The sequence below is a fragment of the Podarcis vaucheri genome, assembly GCF_965113315.1.
Source record: "Podarcis vaucheri genome assembly, chromosome: 10".
Taxonomy (NCBI): domain Eukaryota; kingdom Metazoa; phylum Chordata; class Lepidosauria; order Squamata; family Lacertidae; genus Podarcis; species Podarcis vaucheri.
In genome coordinates this window covers 66,797,618-66,815,552 of record NC_138748.1, presented here as the reverse complement: position 1 = coordinate 66,815,552, position 17,935 = coordinate 66,797,618, and the positions used below count along the sequence as shown (strand labels likewise).

The 17,935-nt window shown below is 47.4% G+C and overlaps 1 protein-coding gene and 1 long non-coding RNA gene across 3 annotated transcripts in view; one reads left to right on the top strand and one right to left on the bottom strand.

Moving 5' to 3' along the window:
• The window catches only part of PODXL (podocalyxin like), a 74,400-nt gene extending 64,340 nt beyond the window's left edge, over nucleotides 1-10,060 (top strand). Inside the window, exons 7-8 of one of the 2 annotated variants that reach the window (XM_082239097.1) lie at nucleotides 2,671-2,838; nucleotides 4,775-10,060. In XM_082239097.1, the coding sequence (XP_082095223.1) occupies nucleotides 2,671-2,838; nucleotides 4,775-4,966 (360 nt within the window). In that variant the 3' untranslated portion in view covers nucleotides 4,967-10,060. Of the gene's footprint in view, nucleotides 1-2,670; nucleotides 2,839-4,771 lie in introns of both variants that reach the window. The other variant, XM_082239096.1, reaches the window with a different exon arrangement.
• Nucleotides 10,061-11,291: 1,231 nt separating this feature from the next.
• LOC309541489 lies at nucleotides 11,292-16,870 on the bottom strand. The gene is made up of 2 exons (XR_014223743.1): nucleotides 13,570-16,870; nucleotides 11,292-13,534 (listed from the first exon to the last, which is right to left on the bottom strand). It is a non-coding gene; the product is annotated as an uncharacterized lncRNA (long non-coding RNA).
• Nucleotides 16,871-17,935: the final 1,065 nt, after the last annotated feature.

Genomic DNA, 17,935 nt, shown 5'->3' with positions numbered 1-17,935 from the left:
AAGGGCAAGTCAGCCGTGCCTCACTCGCCTTTCAGAGGGCAAAGGAAGTAGATGAATAGAGGTGGTCCAGTTGATGTTGTGTCCAGTTGACATTGAGGCAGTGTGGTGCAGTGGTTAGAGTGTTAGGCCTGGGAGACCTGGGTTCGAATCCCCGAGTGGAAGCTCACTGGGTGACCTTTGGCCGGTCATTGCCTCTTGGTCTAACCTACCTCACAGGGTCGTTGTGAGGATAAAATGGGGGGGAGGCGGTCCTTGGAGAAAAGGGTGGGAATATGTAATTAATAAATAAAGCAAGTAACAGTTGAGCCAAGATGTCAGACATCCCCCAAGGGATAAGAAGGAAGGTTGAGGCCTCTTCGGAAACACAGAAGAGCCAAGGGGATTTAAACATGGTGCTATATTTTTAGCCTAGTTTGTATTTAGAAATTGGGGGAGTTTAGAGGGAAACCCCTTCAAAATCAGGGCACATGAACCCTGAGTTTTGAGGGGACTGAATAGCAGAATTAGATGGGGGTCTAAGGGGTTGGGCAGATGAGTGGTACTCGGCTAAGTTTTACTCAAGAGAAAGCCCTGTGAAGAGGGATGTGGGTGGCGCTGTGGGTTAAACCACAGAGCTTAGGACTTGCCAGTCAGAAGGTCGGCGGTTCGAATCCCCGTGACAGGGTGAGCTCCTGTTGCTCGGTCCCTCCTGCCAACCTAGCAGTTCGAAAGCACATCAAAGTGCAAGTAGATAAATAGGTACCACTCCGGCGGGAAGGTAAACGGCGTTTCCGTGTGCTGCTCTGGTTCGCCAGAGGCGGCTTAGTCATGCTGGCCACATGACCCGGAAGCTGTACGCCGGCTCCTTCGGCCAATAAAGCGAGATGAGCACCGCAACCCCAGAGTCGGTCACGACTGGACCTAATGGTCAGGGGCCCCTTTATGTTTTTAAGCCCTGTGAAATTAATGGACCTAGCTCGGGCATGTTTGTCAATTTCAGTGGGCCTACACTTGAGCAAAACTTAGTTGAATAACACCCAATGGCGCTTCTCCGCTCCTCTCCGCACACACTTAAAAAGGAAAAAGAGCCTTATTTAATACGTTTGCATCCCAGTTTTCCTCCCAGAAGTGCAAAGCGCACCATGCAAAGCTCTCCCGCTCCAGTCATTTTGTCCTGTGGGGTGGGTTAGGCCGAGAGACAGTGCCTGGCCCCAGGTCACCAACTGAGCTTCATGGCCGAGTGTTGATTTGAACACGGGTCTCCCCAAGTCCTAGTCCAACGATCTTCACTGCTGCACCCATTGCAACTGCTCTTACAGCAACCACAGCTGACTCCATCAAGTTTGCATTTCCTGGTCTGGGATGCCCTGGGAACAAGGCACATTCTGTCCCTTCCTGCTAGTCTAGGAAACGCAACTGGCAGGGTGGAGAGCCTTGATGGGGTCATTGTGTGAGCAACCACAATGGAGCTTCTTTTTTTAAAAAAATGTGGTGAACACGGTAAGCTCCCTTCAGTCATCTAATCTTCGAAGTCAGATGATCAGCTTGGTTTTTTAATTTAATAATTTAAAAAAGTCTTTTAAGGGACAGGCCCCCGGTGTCTCCTGAAAGTAGTAAAATTCCACATCCTCTGGGGAGTAGCGCTCCTGAAAATTTTATTTATTTATTATTATTGCATTTTTATGCTAACTTTCTCTCCAAGGAGCTCCAAGTGGTTCTCCCCCTCAGTGTCCAATTTAGGGTGGTGGTGACTGCATATAGGGTGCCAATCCAAGGAGGTGCAAAATAATAATCATCATCATCTCTCTAATACTTCAGAAATTAGAGTAAATGAGTTACAATTAAGAAAAACAGCAGCAACCAGGACAGGACAGATTCAGTAAAAAATAATAATAATGATGATGATGATGATGATGATGATGATGATGATGTTTAGTCGTTTAGTCGTGTCCGACTCTTCATGACCAAAGTCTTGGAGCCTCAGCTTCAGGATCTGTCCTTCCAGTGAGCGCTCAGGGCTGATTTCTTTCAGAATGGATACGTTTGATCTTCTTGCAGTCCATGGGACTCTCAATAATAATAATAATTTGTTATTTATACCCCGCCCATCTGGCTGAGTTTCCCCAGCCACTCTGGGCGGCTTCCAATTGAGTGTTAAAAACAATACAGCATTGTACTGTAAAAGAGGAGGTTCCCACAAAATGAAGATAACTGATGACCGTTTGCAGCGCTCTTCCAGAGCAGTACGAGGAAGATGCTAAATGCACCAACGTGGAGCGGGCTTTTCATAATTTAGGGGTTGCCACAGAGAAAATCCTCTCCCAGGTCATTATCCCCCACGCTTCCAAGGGCAGGAACCACACACAGAGCCCCTCTGCCCACCTTAAGAAGGTCAGTAGCCATGCAGATGGTATTTCAGATATTGGGGGCTTAAGTCTTTTAGGGATTTAATCACCTTGAATCGGGCCGTGGGACAAAGTGGCCACCCGCGTAGGTGTTTTGAAACAGGGCTTTTGCTGTTTTGGAACCCTGGCCAGTAATTTGGCCGCGGCGTTTTGCGCCCGTTGACGTTTTCAGGTAAGTCTTCAAGGGCAGACCCATGTAGCTTGTATTGCAGTAGCCCAGCCAATGCCCCTCTCTCCGTGGCGACTCCTCTGCTCCCAGCCATTCACCTCCCTCTTCCTTTGACAGATTGGAGTGAAGAACATCACCCACGGTGGCAGGAGCAGGGACCCCGACATAGAGGACCGCTTCAGCATGCCTCTGATCATCACCATTGTCTGCATGGCTGCCTCTCTGCTACTTGGCGCCGCCATCTACGGCTGCTGCCACCAACGCCTCTCTCAAAGGAAGGACCAGGTAAACAGGCTTTTTGCATTTTGCGCCATCAAAATGGGCCTCGCAGGAGTTGTAGGGCCAAGCTTCACACCCCTGACCCTTGAGTTATCCGCTCCGAGCCAGGGTCTCCCATATCCCACTTCACTTGCAGGCATCGGCAATGCTCACCCTAACCCTTTGCATTGCAGAGTGTCAGTAGCCTATCTGTCACAATTCACAGTGCATCAGTGAAACTAAACTGCTCAGGCCTTGTTAGCACAGCAGCTCTTCCCAGTAGGTCTTGCCCCAATGGACAGTGGCGAGGACCAATAGTCTCTGCCTTTCCAGAGTCATCTCCTCACCTGGGTCTTTCCCAAGCAATCTGAGACTCCTCGCTTTGTCTCTGTTCTGCCCTCTTCATACCTCTTCTGGTTCTGGGAGACCAGGGAGGAGCAGAGCTAGTCGTAGCATGAGGGTAGACCCTCGTGGCATCTTCACCAGCCTGACTCATATCTGCCTCTTCAGCTTCTCTTTCTGATTCTGGACTTCTCTCTGCCACATACTCTCCCTGCTCACTAAGCCCTATTGCCTTGCTAGATTCTGACACCTCCTCCTCCCAGCCTTCTCCCTCTGACCCAACTCTATGGTAAAGTCTATTGGAAGTGGGTGGCGCTGTGGTGTAAACCACTGAGCCTCTTGGACTTGCCGGTCAGAAGGTTGGTGGTGTCGGAAATCAAGCCTTTATCAGGAGAAAGTGGCAACTCTCCCAGGCACCCGGCTTGGTCTCCTGTTGACCTCCCTGTCTGCTTTCCCGACAAGATCCAGGCAGAGGTCGCGATAGGCGATCCTTCTCAGCATGAGAAGAACACACACACCCTTTGTTGCCCCCACCCCCGGCAGGGGAAAGAGATAGACAGAAACGTATTTACATTTCTTTATTTCTGTCTTTGCAGCGTTACAGAAAACATGACTGCTCTCTTCAAACTCCAACAGCCGAGAGACAAACTCCTCGTATACTTCCTGTACAGCTCATATTACACTCTGAGCTAATTCCGGTGCCCTCTGCACTGTGAATTGACTGTCCCTCTGTTTCCCACGGAACAGTCCCAACATTCCCATTATGTTTTGCTTTCAAGCTAGCAGTAGCTCGCGGTTGCATTGCTTCAATATCGTAACAGGTGGTTCAAATCCGCACAACGGGGTGAGCTCCTGTTGCTCTGTCCTAGCTCCTGCCAACCTAGCAGTTCGAAAGCATGACAAAATGCAAGTAGATAAATAGGTACCACTTTGGCAGGAAGGCAAACAGTGTTTCTGTGTGCTCTGGCTTCCCTCACAGTGACCCGGAAAGCTGTCTGTGGACAAACACCGGCTCCTTTGGCCGGTAAGCGAGATTAGCACCACAACCCCAGAGTTGCCTTTGACTGGACTTAACCGTCCGGGGGTCCTTTACCTTTGTTGTTTAGTCATGTCCGACACTTCGTGACACCATGGACCAGAGCACGCCAGGCACTCCTGTCTTCCACTGCCTCCCACAGTTTGGTCAAACTCATGTTGGTAGCTTCAAGAACACTGTCCAACCATCTTGTCCTCTGTCGTCCCCTTCTCCTTGTGCCCTCCATCTTTCCCAACATCAGGGTCTTTTCCAGGGCGTCTTCTCTTCTCATGAGGTGGCCAAGGTATTGGAGCCTCAGCTTCAGGATCTGTCCTTCCAGTGAGCACTCAGGGCTGATTTCCTTCAGAATGGAGAGGTTTGATCTTCTTGCAGTCCATGGGACTCTCAAGAGTCTCCTCCAGTAACATAATTCAAAAGCATCCATTCTTCACTGATCAGCCTTCTTTATGGTCCAGCTCTCACTTCCATACATCGCTACTGGGAAAACCTTTACCTTTACCTTACTGCAACTCTATGGTTTCAGCTTTTTTCAGTCCCTGTTCATATGTCTCCTACCCAAACCCCCCGGTCCCCGCCTTACAGCAGCGCCTGACCGAGGAACTTCAGACGATGGAGAACGGTTACCACGACAACCCGACCCTGGAAGTGATGGAGACCTCCTCGGAGATGCAGGAGAAGAAGGTCAACCTGAACGGGGAGCTTGGAGACAGCTGGATCGTCCCCATGGACAGCCTAACGAAAGAGGATCTGGAGGACGAAGAGGACACACATTTATAATTGTTTGGGGCTTTTTGTTTCGTTTTTTAAAGAGAGAACGAACTTTGTGCTAAGCAAAAATTTCAAAAACACGGAAAACTCAAAACTTGCAGCCACAAGTGCCGACATGCAGAAGAGGCCTCGCGGTTATTGGGCGAGAGGATTTGTCAAGGGGGCATCTGCCGTGGCCAAATCCTTTTTGTTTTGTTTGTTTGGTTTTGTTGTCTAAAATCCCATTAGCTTTCTAAGCAAATTCTATGTGTTGGTGTGTGTATATGTGTACATATATATATATTTTTAATGACTGTGCCTCCTATTTAAGTGTTGAGCAGGGCAGACAGGAGATTCTCCCGCTCCCTTCCCCCTCCGGATGCCAAGGGACCATGAGAGCAAGGCTGGATGTGATGCTCATTTTAACAGGAGCCAAGGTTTTAGTTCTCATGGTTGCAGAGAACAAGGTAGGAGCGCCTGTTCAGAGGACAGAGTTGGAGCTTAACTTCTGCCGTTTGCAGGCAGCTTGACAAGGCATCGCTCCCTCACGGTTAGCGGCCGCAGGGGGGCGCATTATGCAAAAACTCAACCAGATATGCAAAACCCGAGGTGTATTGGGCTCCGGCGTACAGGAGACTCTGAATATTGGCAACAGGGCACAGCTAAAAAAGGCTGTCTCTCTCTACCTGCCCCACCCCAGGTCGTCCTATCACTCCACTTGTTTTCTCCACGCATTAAAAAACATTCTCCCGATCTTCGTAGGTCAGGATCAGGCCATTAACTAGCCCGTTCCAGTACGTGAGCATTTTGCAACAGCTGGCGCCTGCAGTGAATCTGTGCCAGCCATGCAAGGAGGATTCAGGGTTTTTTGCATTCTTCCTGTAGAATGCAAATTTGGGCCCGGGGTTTTTGTGTCTGTGAGAATGAAGCACCACAAAACCCAAACGGACTACGACTGGAGCATTAGCCCAGTGGCACAACTTCAGATTTCAGGAGAGAGATTTCTATGCAGGAACATAGGAGCTGCCTTATACTTGACTAGAAGACACTGGGCTCATCTAGCTCAATACTGTTCTACACTGGGCGGCAGTGATTCTCCAGGGTTTGACCAGTTTTACCTGGAGATGTCGGGGCATCGCACCTGAGACGTTCTGCATGCAGAGCAGATGTCCTACCGCTAAGCTGTGGGCCGTCGCCTTGTACATGGGAGCAAGGCAAGGCGCGGAGCAAGGTTTATAGGCCCACTTTGAAAACTGTTCCAGGACTAAATATCAAAAAGAGAAAAAGAGGGGAGGACATAATATGCATTGAGCTAAAGGGATCAGCATTAATCTGCGCACTTCCCCTTCCAAGAGCATCTCATGTTTTTCTTCTTAATAATAGCTATAGCAATATTTAGTCAATGCAAGTTGAAACAGCCACCCGTTGCTTTTATCGAAAGAGAAGGTGGAGGGTTTTGTGCCTTTGACATGCATGGTTGATCCATAAACCCATTTAATGGTGCAATTTAGGGTGTAAAGCTACCGAGTGAGCTAACTTGCATGTGCAATAGGGGATCTTAGCTGTGGGGGTCTGAAACAGTGGAACGTTTGCAAAGGGAAGCTTGTATCTCTGTGGAAAGGGAATTGGATGATGGCCCAAAGCCTTTCGTGCTCCCAAATTTGCCCTTTTTTAAAAAAAATCCCACATTGTTCTTGTCATGCTTTGGAAAGCATGACCTTTCCAAAGCGTCGATTAATTTAAGCCTAGTTATTGGATTTCACAATCATCGAATGAGATGCTCTTATGGACTTTATACAAATCGCCGTGGGCGGAAGGAACCAACCCTGCAACTGTTCTGAACCCATCGCAAGTCCCTTCTTCGTCCCCTTGCACATTTGATACGGGAAAGTTGTTGAGAACATCTCATCATGCTTTTCGAGATAAGTTATAGGAACGGAAACGGCTAAAAAAAATAATGAGACCCTGTCCTAGTCCTATTCAGAAGACAAAGATTAAGAATGAGATAAAACATGCCTTAAGTCCCATTAATAAAAGACAATGTGATGGCTTTTGATGAATCTGCCCCTTTGTCTTCCCTCAGCTGTGGGTCCTCTGAGGAGAGACAATGGGAAGATGGGTGGATCCTTCGATATTTCCTTCCCTCCCTCTTTTTTAAAAGCAGATTTATGACAGCTATTTGGATTGTATCTTAGGTCAAATATAATTTTGGAACCCGCCGTCAAAAATCGGTAGGTTCCTAATCCATTTGAACAGGAACTCCCAACTCCCAAACATTGGCAAAGCCATTCTCTGGGCAGGAGATGTAAATTTAGAGGCTGTGAATTTAGAGTCTCTTACTGGCCCGGCTTGAATTCGGCGCAGGAGGAAGGAAGCGTTCAAATGTCAGAGTGCTCAGTCCTTGCATCTTCCTGTATCAGCCCAGGGAGATTCCAGGAAAAAGGGGATTCTAGCAGCTCCTATTAAATACCTTGCCTTTGCAGAAAAGATCAGCGTAACGTTTTCCTATCTTCATTGATAAATACTAGAGTGACTGTGTGTGGCTGTGCCACACGGATTTTTTATCTTTAAAGAAACTATTTCTGGCATTCTGCTATAGCCATAAGAAAATTAATGTTGTCTTGTAGGCTCACACCAAGGTCTCTTCTTAAGAGACTGGCAACTGGAAGCTTTGAGGGGGCCGAATATGGTAATACGTCTCCTTATCCCAATCTCTGCCTCCATCACTCACCCACCCTTCCCATTCCAAGGAAAGGGCTTCTGAGACCCTTGTTCCTTAGTGCATGGCTGCTAGTGGATGGAGAGGAACCTGTTCGCTTTAGCCAGGTGTGTCAAGAGGTATAATAATAATAATTTATTATTTATACCCCGCCCATCTGGCTGGGTTTCCCCAGCCACTCTGGGCAGCTTCCAACACAATATTAAAATACACTAAGGCCTCAAACATTAAAAGCTTCCCTAAACAGGGCTGCCTTCAAATGTCGTCAAAAAGTCTGGTGGTAGTAGTTCTCTTTGACATCTGGTGGGATGGCGTTCCACAGGGCGGGTGCCACTACCGAGAAGGCCCTCTGCCTGGTTCCCTGTAGCCTCACTTCTCGCAGTGAGGGAACCGCCAGAAGGCCCTCGGAGCTGGACCTCAGTGTTCGGGTAGAACGATGGGGGTGGAGATGCTCCTTCAGATATACTGGACCGAGGTAGTAATGGCATGGGGGAGATCGGAGTGTAATTCTGCGCAGCTCAGATCTTTCAAGTGGGTACCAGCTCTGGGATGGGGCAGTGACATCAGTAGCCCACTTACTTCACCTTCCAGTGAAAGCGTCGTTTCCTCAACAAAGCAGCCAAAGCTAATGTGGCCCTCGAGGTGTTGCTGGACTACAACTCCCATCATCCCTTGCAGGCTGGAGTTGATGGGAGCTGGAGTCCAGTAGAAGTGCCACTGGTTTATCTCCTAGCTGGTGCTGGAACCCGACTTGTCTCGAGAGACAATGGAGTGCGCTTCCGGGGGTCAAATCAAACCTCTGTGTTAGCCGCACCAAAATGACCTCTCTGGGACGCAAACCTGCGCAGTGTGCGTGGAGGTCAAGGGTTACCCAGATGACAAGACGCCCATCCTCAGCCTGGCTGGTGTGGTCCAAAGGTCACAGAAATTAGAATTGTAGTGTTTTTTTCGGGGGAGGACCAATTGTCATCTAGTCCACCACCCCCAGCAATAAAAGGTGCAGCAATAAAACAGCTCGCACATTTGCAAAGCAGAGCAGGATTTGGTATAGTTTCACATTGGATGCGTTGAGATTCCTGTATTGCCCAGGGTTGCACTCTTGATTTTATGAGTCTCCATCCTTGCAGGAGAGCCTTCCTATTGTATTATGTGCCTTGGGAGCAGCTGTGGTGCACATTGTGGGCAAAGGGCTCCACCAAAGGACAAAGGGCACTTTGCTATTGTCACCATGGAAACGGAGGGCGTTAGAGAGTCCTTTGCCTGTTTGTCAGATCTGCAGAGTAAGTCAAGAGATCAGGGGTTGCCTTACAACCCTTCTTTTTAATATAATGTAGAGCAGACCTATTCAGACGCCCAAAAATATGCACCTCTTTCTGATATTGGGTCAGGGGGACAAAATACGAAAGTACTGCAAATAGATTTTCCTCCAGTTACTAGTCTGTGGAGATATAAGACAATCTGAAGGGGACGGGGGACAGGAAAACAGACTTTCTTGCAACTTCCCCGATTTTCTTCCTCTACAACTAGACTATCAACAATTCAGTCCCAAAAAAAGTTAGATCGGGTTATTTGGTTATGTTAGTTGCTCTGCTCCAGCTATTTCTCAGGTGTGCTGTTACTCGAAAGGGTGCTTTAATGTGTTGCAAAGGAGACCGAGATTGCAAAAATAAGTCACACACACACACCCGGTTCATGCAAATGAAAGATGTGAACTTCTGGTTAAGACAAGGACCCAAAAGCGACCGCAAAGTTTAAATTTTGAGAATTCTAATTACCCCTTCAACATGGCACTACGAAGGTACTAGCAATTTGGGAACACTGCTAGGTCCGCCAATTGCCCAGTTTGTTTGTTTTTTATTGCTGCTACTGCAATTTACTATTTTTTGTTAAATCGTACTTTCTGGTGGCTCCAGGATTCTGATGTCGTTATTTTTTAAAACCACACAGCGAAGCAGGTTGAGGGGAGAGAGGAGGAGTGAAGATGTGTAATTTCTATGTTATTGATATGTTTGTAATGACAGAAAAGAAAGTTAATAAAAATTTATTTTTTAAAAAAGTGGGGGGAGAGAAGGCAGAGCCGCCCCCAGATTTGACACCAAGTCTCCCTCATCCAGAGCCAATGTATTTTCAACTGTACCCTACGGGTCCTCGATGCAAGTTTTCGTTTGCGAATGGACTGCAATGTGCGCCTAGCCCCTTTTGATTGTGTAATAATGCATCTGAATGCTACTTTTTATGCACTGTGCAGCTTCCTCAGCGCGCACTTAACTGCGCTGAAACAGGAGTCTGATATACACTGGGATTTTAACAGAGGAACTGGATTGTAAAGATTATCGTTGCATTTTCCTACAAAGTATATTTTGAAGACACCACTTATTTCTGTCAATAAAAGTTTCTTTTGTGAAGGGCTGGTGGCCCCTCTTTTTCTCCCCCCCCCCCCGGTCACACGAGTTGGCGGTGGTTGGGAAATCTTACGACTTTCTCACGTTGCAAAATCTCTTTTCCAGTTTCTAAACTTGCCTGATTAAACTGGTTTATATCTGCATCTCAAAACTGGGAAGTGCAGTGTCTGGAAATGAAAGATTCCTTTTATAAGGGGTGGGGGGGACAGAATGTACATGTGGGCAAGGGTGTGTGGTTACAAAAAGGGGCCTGATATGCAAAGATAAAATTTATATCCCATTGCTTCCCTCTCCCCATTCACTGGCCAGTGGCCCCTAGCACATGATCTAGAAGTCAATGTGGCCCTCAGCCTGTGAAAGGTTTTCGTCCAGTGATTTCAATGGATCTACACTCAAGTGACTTTTAACACTGGACAGCAGTCGCTGCAAGAGGAGAGCCAACTGGATGGATTTGTGATACATTCACATACTGAAATATTGAAATACTTTATTGTCACTTGTACAACTTGTATACAGTGAGATTACACAAGCAACTCCCACTCTGCTCTCTTAGTCTTAATTCCCCTCGTTTACTGACGCACACCCACCAAACCCGAAAGTCAGTTGCCCTGTTGTTATCTTTTCATTCAGCAGCCTAACAGCCCATGGATAGAAGCTGTTCTTTACCCTGTTGGCGCGACTAATCACGCTTCTATATATCTTCTGCCTGAGGGCAGGAGATCAAGAAAGTGCCGGCCAGGGTGTGAATCATCCCTGAGAATTTTCCTCACTCTCCTGAGGCAACGTTCTTCCGCTATTTCAGCCAGCGGATTCACGGGACAGCCCATAATATCTTGTGCTGTATTCACCACCCTCTGTAGGCACTTCCTATCAGTTGATGTCAAACCAGCGTGCCACACTGTGATGCAGTATGAAAGGACTCTTTCTATTGTGGGCCGGTAGAAGATCATCAAATGTTGATTGACATCGTTCTTTTGCAATACTCTGAGGAGATGGAGTCTCTGTTGGGCTTTCTTAACCACCTGGGTTGTATTTATTTTCCAAGTAAGGTCTTCACTGAGATAAACTCCTAGGAATTTAAAGGAAGAGATCCTCTCCACACAGCCACAGTGGGGCTAGTTCTCCTCTCTTCCTCTGAAATCAAGGTTCGTGTTTTAAATCTCGCTAGGTAACTAAGCAGCAAAACCAAAATTTCTACCGAAGCGCTGCAAGAAGTGATTCCCGTGACAAGATGGGTATTGATTTTTGTTTTTATTAAGAAAAAAAAATGAACAAAATACATTCTCTCTCCGTATATACATTACATACAGCATAATTCTACATTGGTAAATGCTCTCATATCATTCCAAAGCAATCCTTAATACTTCAACCTGGGGTCACAACCATTTTCCTTATGCCGAGATAGGAGGAGGGAGGACGGGGGGAGAACACAAGGGGAAATTTATACTGCAGGCTGAGAAAACGGGGAGGAAGTATCCGAAAACAGCCAACAGCAGTGAGCACAGTATATGACACAACTCAGCTCCAAAAATCCCACCCTCCCCTGAAGACGTCACTGTAGAAGGAAGGAAAGAAGGATTTAACTCTCGGCTCACCCGGCGGAAGATTTCGAGTCATGCAAAACGTCCCGTGTTAAGTGCAGTCCAGGTCTCTCCTGGCGTGGAAGGCAGAATCATAGAACTGTAGAGCTGGGAGGGACCCAAGGGTCATCTAGTCCAACCCCCGCAATGCAGGCAGAATCAGTAGTCCAGAGCCCTAACCACAGGCGTCACCAAACCGCTGCCTCCGATCCCTGCTGGTGGCCTGATTGGGAGCTAATTATGGGGAACAGAGTAGGAAATGGGTATGTCTGACTCCACTGGGGCACAGACTTATAAACCCTTGCCTGCCTCCATCAACTGCGCTGAAAATGAATCGGAGTTGTCCACTCCAGTGAGGTTTCTCCAAGAGAACTTCCTGGAAGATTGGCATTTATTTCCCAAGCTGGTGAATCCAGATGTTTTGGGCTACAGCTGCCATCAGCCCCAGACAGCATACCTGCAGCTGCAGTCCCCAAAAATGGTATCACCAGCTGTTTGGGGGGCTGTGGTAAACTTCAATCCAGATGGGCACATGGGAGAGGGCAGTTCTTGGGGTTTTTTGTGCCTCTGGAACCATGTCTTGGAACCACCTTGTCTCTGATCCCAAAGTGTTCCCCAATTCAGTTTTTTTTCTTTTTAATATCCATTTTCTTCCACATACATGTATACACACCCATACCAGAATTGGGAGTCTCTAAAGCCAGGTGTAAGCCATCTTCAGGCTCACAAGAACTGTGGTATTCACAAAGAAACTCAGGAGCTAAGTGCAAAACACTGTGAAACACTTTGAAGGAACAAGGTTCTGCCGAGCATCTGCGCAGACCACAAAAAACCTTTCGGTCTCAGAACTGACTGCAGTCTTTTTGGGCAGAGACACTGTCCTGGTTTTCCCACAACTGTTCTTAGGGGCGCTGTGTCCCGCATGTGGTTGGCCATTGTGCAAAACAAGATGTTGACCTGGACAGCCAGCAGGACTCTTCCTATGTTCTTAGCAGCCTAATTTGCAGAGAGGAGCCTTCTTGTTGCTGCTGTCAGAAACCCTTTCCCCCTCTACTGAAAAATCACCAAGAGCCAACAGTTCCCCATCTACCTCTTGCCCATCCTAGCTCTAAAATGCATCTAGCAGGACCCCTTTCCCAAAAGTACACAAGCAGGCTTAGCTCAGCTTTGCAGGACATTTTAATAATAATAATTTTATTATTTATACCCCTACACCTCCCTTATGGTCACGCCCTCAGATAGCAGACCATAAAAGTGGACCAAGCAGATTCGCTGATGGGCAAGTTCTCCCAAGGTACGCCCTACAAGGAGAAGCCTTGATAACTTCACGCCACTTCCTTCATAATGGCAGTTTCTTCCAAATAATCTTGAGGATTTTAGTTGGGGTAGTGTTTAGAATTGGAAATAACTGCCTCCCTACCCACCACTTGGGACTTCAGCTTTTAACGCTTTCTTTGGGGAGAGGGGAGGGGCGACAGAGGAGTTGAACTAGTACAGACCCAGCCAACGTGCAACGCACGTCTAAGAAACCAACTCGGATTTCAAGCCGACAGTAAGACAAGTTCCTGAAACAGGCATCCACAGCAGTGTGTGCATGTGAGGTTCAAGGAAGCAGCAGCACCTTAACAAGCCGGGAGCTGTAGTTTTCATGACGACGGAGCAACGTGCACAAAAGGAATCCTAATCATTTGAGACCTGTAGGCGTTTTACTGTTCACTATTCCAAGGGGGAAATCTGTGGAGGCAAAAATACATTTCCTCCAACACAAAAGAAACCTTTAAGAGACATGTTTATGATATTGCAAATACCACGGAGCAGGTTAATACAGATTTTATATTCCTCTTCCCTCCCCGTTACATAGCCTCAACCACTTAATTTATGGAACGAAAGCCTGATACTGATGTGCTGTTTGGTTTCCTGCACTTTACAAGCCTGATGTGGCTGGGAAGTGCTTATGAGGAATGATTGAGGGAGCTTGATATAGATGGAAGAGAAGGCTGAGATGCTAGCCATCTTCATAAACGAATTTCAACAGGGACAAATGTAAGGTTCTGCACTTAGGCAGGGAGAAGCAGATGCTGAAATACAAGGTGGTGGACGTCTGGCTTACTAGCAGTACATGTGAAAAGGATCTAGGGGTCTTGGTGGACCACCAGCTTAATATTGAGTCAACAATGTGATGCAGCAGCAAAAAAGGTAATGCTATTCTAGGCTGCAACCACAGAAGTATAGTGTCCAGATCAAGGGAAGTGATAGTCCCACTCCATTCTGCCTTGGCCAGGCCACACCTGAAATACTGGGTCCAATTCTGGGCACCACAATTTAAGAAGGATGTTGACAAGCTGGAACATGTGCAGAGGAGGGCAACCAAGATGATCAAGGGTCTGGAAACCAGCCTTATGAAAAGCGGTTGAAGGAGCTGGGTATGTTTCGCCTGGAAAAGAGGAGACCAAGAGGATATATGAGAGCCATCTTCAAATATCTGAAGGGCTGTCACATGGAACAAGCTTGTTTTCCACTGCTCTGGAAGGTGGGACTTGAGGCAAGTTATAAGAAAGGAGATTCTGACAGTAAGAGCTGTTTGACAGTGGAACAGACTCCCTCGGGAGGCTGTGGACTCTCCTTCCTTGGAGGTTTTTCAGCAAAGGTTGGATGGCCATCTGTCATGGATGCTTGAGCTGAAATTCCCGCATTGTGGAGGGCTGGACTGGATGACCCTCAGGGTCCCTTCCAACTCTACAATTCTATGAAATATCTAAAAGTGTATCAAGTGGAACACTTGTTTTCTGCAGCTCCAAAAGGTAGGACTTGAACAAGTGGGTTCAAATTACAAGGAAGGAGTTTCCAACTAAACATTAGGAACAACTTTCTGATGGCAAGAGCTGCTCAACAGTGGAACGGACTCCCTCAGAAGGAGGTGGATTCTACTTCAGTGGAGGATCCTAAACAAAAGGTTTGACAGCCGTCTGCCAGAGATTCTTTAGTTGGACTAGATGGCCCTTTCCAACTCTACAACTTCCCCAAGAGCTGAAAATATTGAACATATGCAGGCTGAAGGCGAAACAAATGGAAAAATTCAAAAAAATTATGTTGGGGGGTGTGTGATACAAATAACTAAGTTGGGGAAGTGCATTCTTTGTGAAGACCAGAATAATTCGGAAGAAGAAGAAGAAGAAGAAGAAGAAGAAGAAGAAGAAGAAGAAGAAGAAGAATAGGAAGAGGAGGAGGAGGAGATTGGATTTGATACCCCACTTTATCACTACCCAAAGGAGTCTCATAGCGGCTAACAATCTGCTTTCCCTTCCTCCCCCACAACAAACACTCTGTGAGGTGAGTGACGCTGAGAGACTTCAAAGAAGTGTGACTGGCCCAAGGTCACCCAGCAGCTGCATGTGGAGGAGCGGGGAAGCGAACCTGGTTCACCAGATTACGAGTCCACCACTCTTAACCACTACACCACACGGGCTCTAGAGGCCTAGGAAGTTGCTGGATACAAGCACCTAGAAATAGTTAAAGATCAACCCCCTTGCGTTTTCCCCAGCCCCCTCCCTCCCCACATTTCCCCTGTGCAAAAGGGCTGCACGGTGCAGCACAGGGAATTAGCATGCCAGCTTAACCTTCCGCAGCTTCCATTTCAAAGGCTTCTGGGCATGAGGTTTTCATCTCTGCCCTGTTCACCAAGATGGCCCTCCCATCATGAGAACTGTTGCTGAAACAGGTGGTGGTGGGGACTGTGACCTGGTTTTTACCTTCATCCTCCCAAGCTATCACATCGCTTAATCTTCTTAATTTGCTTGCCATGAACCCAGTCTACTTAAACTGCATGTATCTGGGGATCACATTCTTACTTTAGGGGGCAAACATCCTGCAACCTAGCAACACACATCTTGGTACTGAAGTTTTGGTGTAAAACCTGGGGGAGGTAGAAGCAGTATTAGAAACTCAGATTTGCAAGCTCTTCCCCAAATGGCCCTTTAAACAACCAAATATCTAGTCTTTTCTTTCCTTTTTTGCACGAATCAGCAGGCAGGTCTTTTGGTGCTCCACAAGCCAGCTGATTTGTGGGGCAGCTCAGTACCAAAAGAAGTGTCTCTTTTGGGGCTGCACTGCTCCGCAAGCCAGCTGCCTGACATGGCATCGCAGCAGCACCATCCAACTAGAGAGAGGTGTCAGCAGCCAAACCTGGCAACAAGACATCTCCACTTGCTCGCAAAAGGTCGGTTGCCAGTCTCAAAAGGTGACTGGCCGCTGGGGGATTTCGAGCACCAACCTATTCTTAAAGCACGTTCGTGCCTTTAACCCAGTCTACTTAAACTGCATGTATTTGGGGATCGCATTCTTACTCATGGGGCGAGCATCCGAAAACCTAGCAATACACACCTTAGTACTGAAGTTTTAGTGTAAAGGCCTGGGGGAGGTGGAAGGGAAGGAATAAGCTGCTTTCAAATTCATGTGTTTATGTTATCAAAAGTGTGTCTAAAGACAGGCAAACCTGCATGAGCATCTAAAGGCGAGGTAAATGCACATCCAACAAGTGCACAGCCCCCTTCAACTCACCCAGCATTATGACTACAGGATATACATGAACTATGCTGTCTGCACAGCCTGCTGGGGAGAGTGTTGGTGTGGGATTTTTGCCCCATTCCTGCTCTCAAACTTTTCAGGCCAGTGCTAAGGCGTTAACTCAGGCATTTCCTGTGGAAACAGGTCGCTGAGTGGATGAACAAGGTGGAGGGGTTTAAAAGCAACCAGCCTGTATCAATACAAACACCTGGTGAAAACAGCAAACTTTTTTTTTTGCTACAACCTGCGTTTGCAAAGAGGCAAATTCAGCAGAGCTTAGGATGGACCTGTGCAAGTTGCAGGGAGGTGGGGCGTAGAAGAGAGAAGCTCTAAACCAGAGGGTAGCCAGCGTTTCGGACTACAATTCCCATCAACCCCAAGTCAGCCAAGCCAATGCATAGTAGGGATGATGGAAGATGTTGCCCCAAACATCTGGAAGGTCAGCAGATCGGCTACACCTGCCCCAAGCTCTGCCCAACGTCTACTTACAAGATTCTGTTTGAAAAACAGAATGGATACAAAGCTCACGAAATGCAGGTGTAGCCAGTGTTCTTCACTTTTGAGGTTTCTGGATGGCACGTGGCTAAGGTGGGATCAGACTGCATTAAAAACAAAAAGCAATAAAAACCCCAGAAGCCAGGCAACTGTGGTAGCACCAAGCAACGGATGGAACTACAGTGGTGCCCCGCAAGACGAATGCCTCGCAAGACGGAAAACTTGCTAGACGAAAGAGTTTTCCGTTTTGGAGGTGCTTCGCAAAACGAATTTCCTATGGGCTTGCTTCACAAGACGAGAATGTCTTGCGAGTTCCTGCTGGTTTTTTTCCCCTTTCCCCCCCCCTTTTCTAAGCCGCTAAGCTGCTTATCAGCTGATCCGATCAGCAGATAAGCCGCTAAAAGCCGCTAATAGCACTAATCCGCTAATCTGTCAATGGGCTTGCTTCACAAGACGAAAAAACCGCTAGACGAAGAGAATCACAGAACGGATTCTTTTCATCTTGTGAGGCACCACTGTACTCATCATACATGAACTGAATGCAAAAACTGCAGCAGCTGCTTCTTGTTTAAAAACAAGGGGGAAGGAAGCTACTTCGGAAGGGGAGCAAATTGCTCAAACTTTCCCCTCTGCTGAAAACTGCCCCAAATCCCACTTCCCTCCATCAACATGTTTATCTCCACCAACGTGTACCTGGAAAGAGGTATGTGTGTGCGTATTTCTAGCACAAAAGCTGTGGCAGTGGGGGGAAATTCAAGCGCTACCCACTTCCCCACTCGTATCTTCTTCCCGGCAGAAGTGGGGCTGTTGTCATTTTGTCACACGAGTTTGCGTTTGAAGAGTAGTTCCCTCCCGGAACTGTATTTATGTTCCTATTTGTTTCTTCTTCGCAAGATCTAAAAGTTGTCCGCTAGAGGGGGCTAAGCTTCTTTCTTGGATTTCGCTTTTCCTCCGACAAGGTCACGGCTGCAGTTTATGAGATCAAAGCCCACAGAGAGAGAGAGACGCACACACAGACCCCTTGCGTACACCAGAACCCACTGCCGGTGTTCACAAACGCCGAGAAGTAACGCTAAACTCAGCCAGACAAACGTTGGGACAAAATTACAATGAGGCCCCAAATAAAACCCAAACGACCCCCCACCACCCTCCCAAAAAAAATTCTCCAAGACTTCATTTTGCATACACACACAACAAGTGGCGGGAGGGAAGGGGTACTGGTAAGTATACGTAACACAGG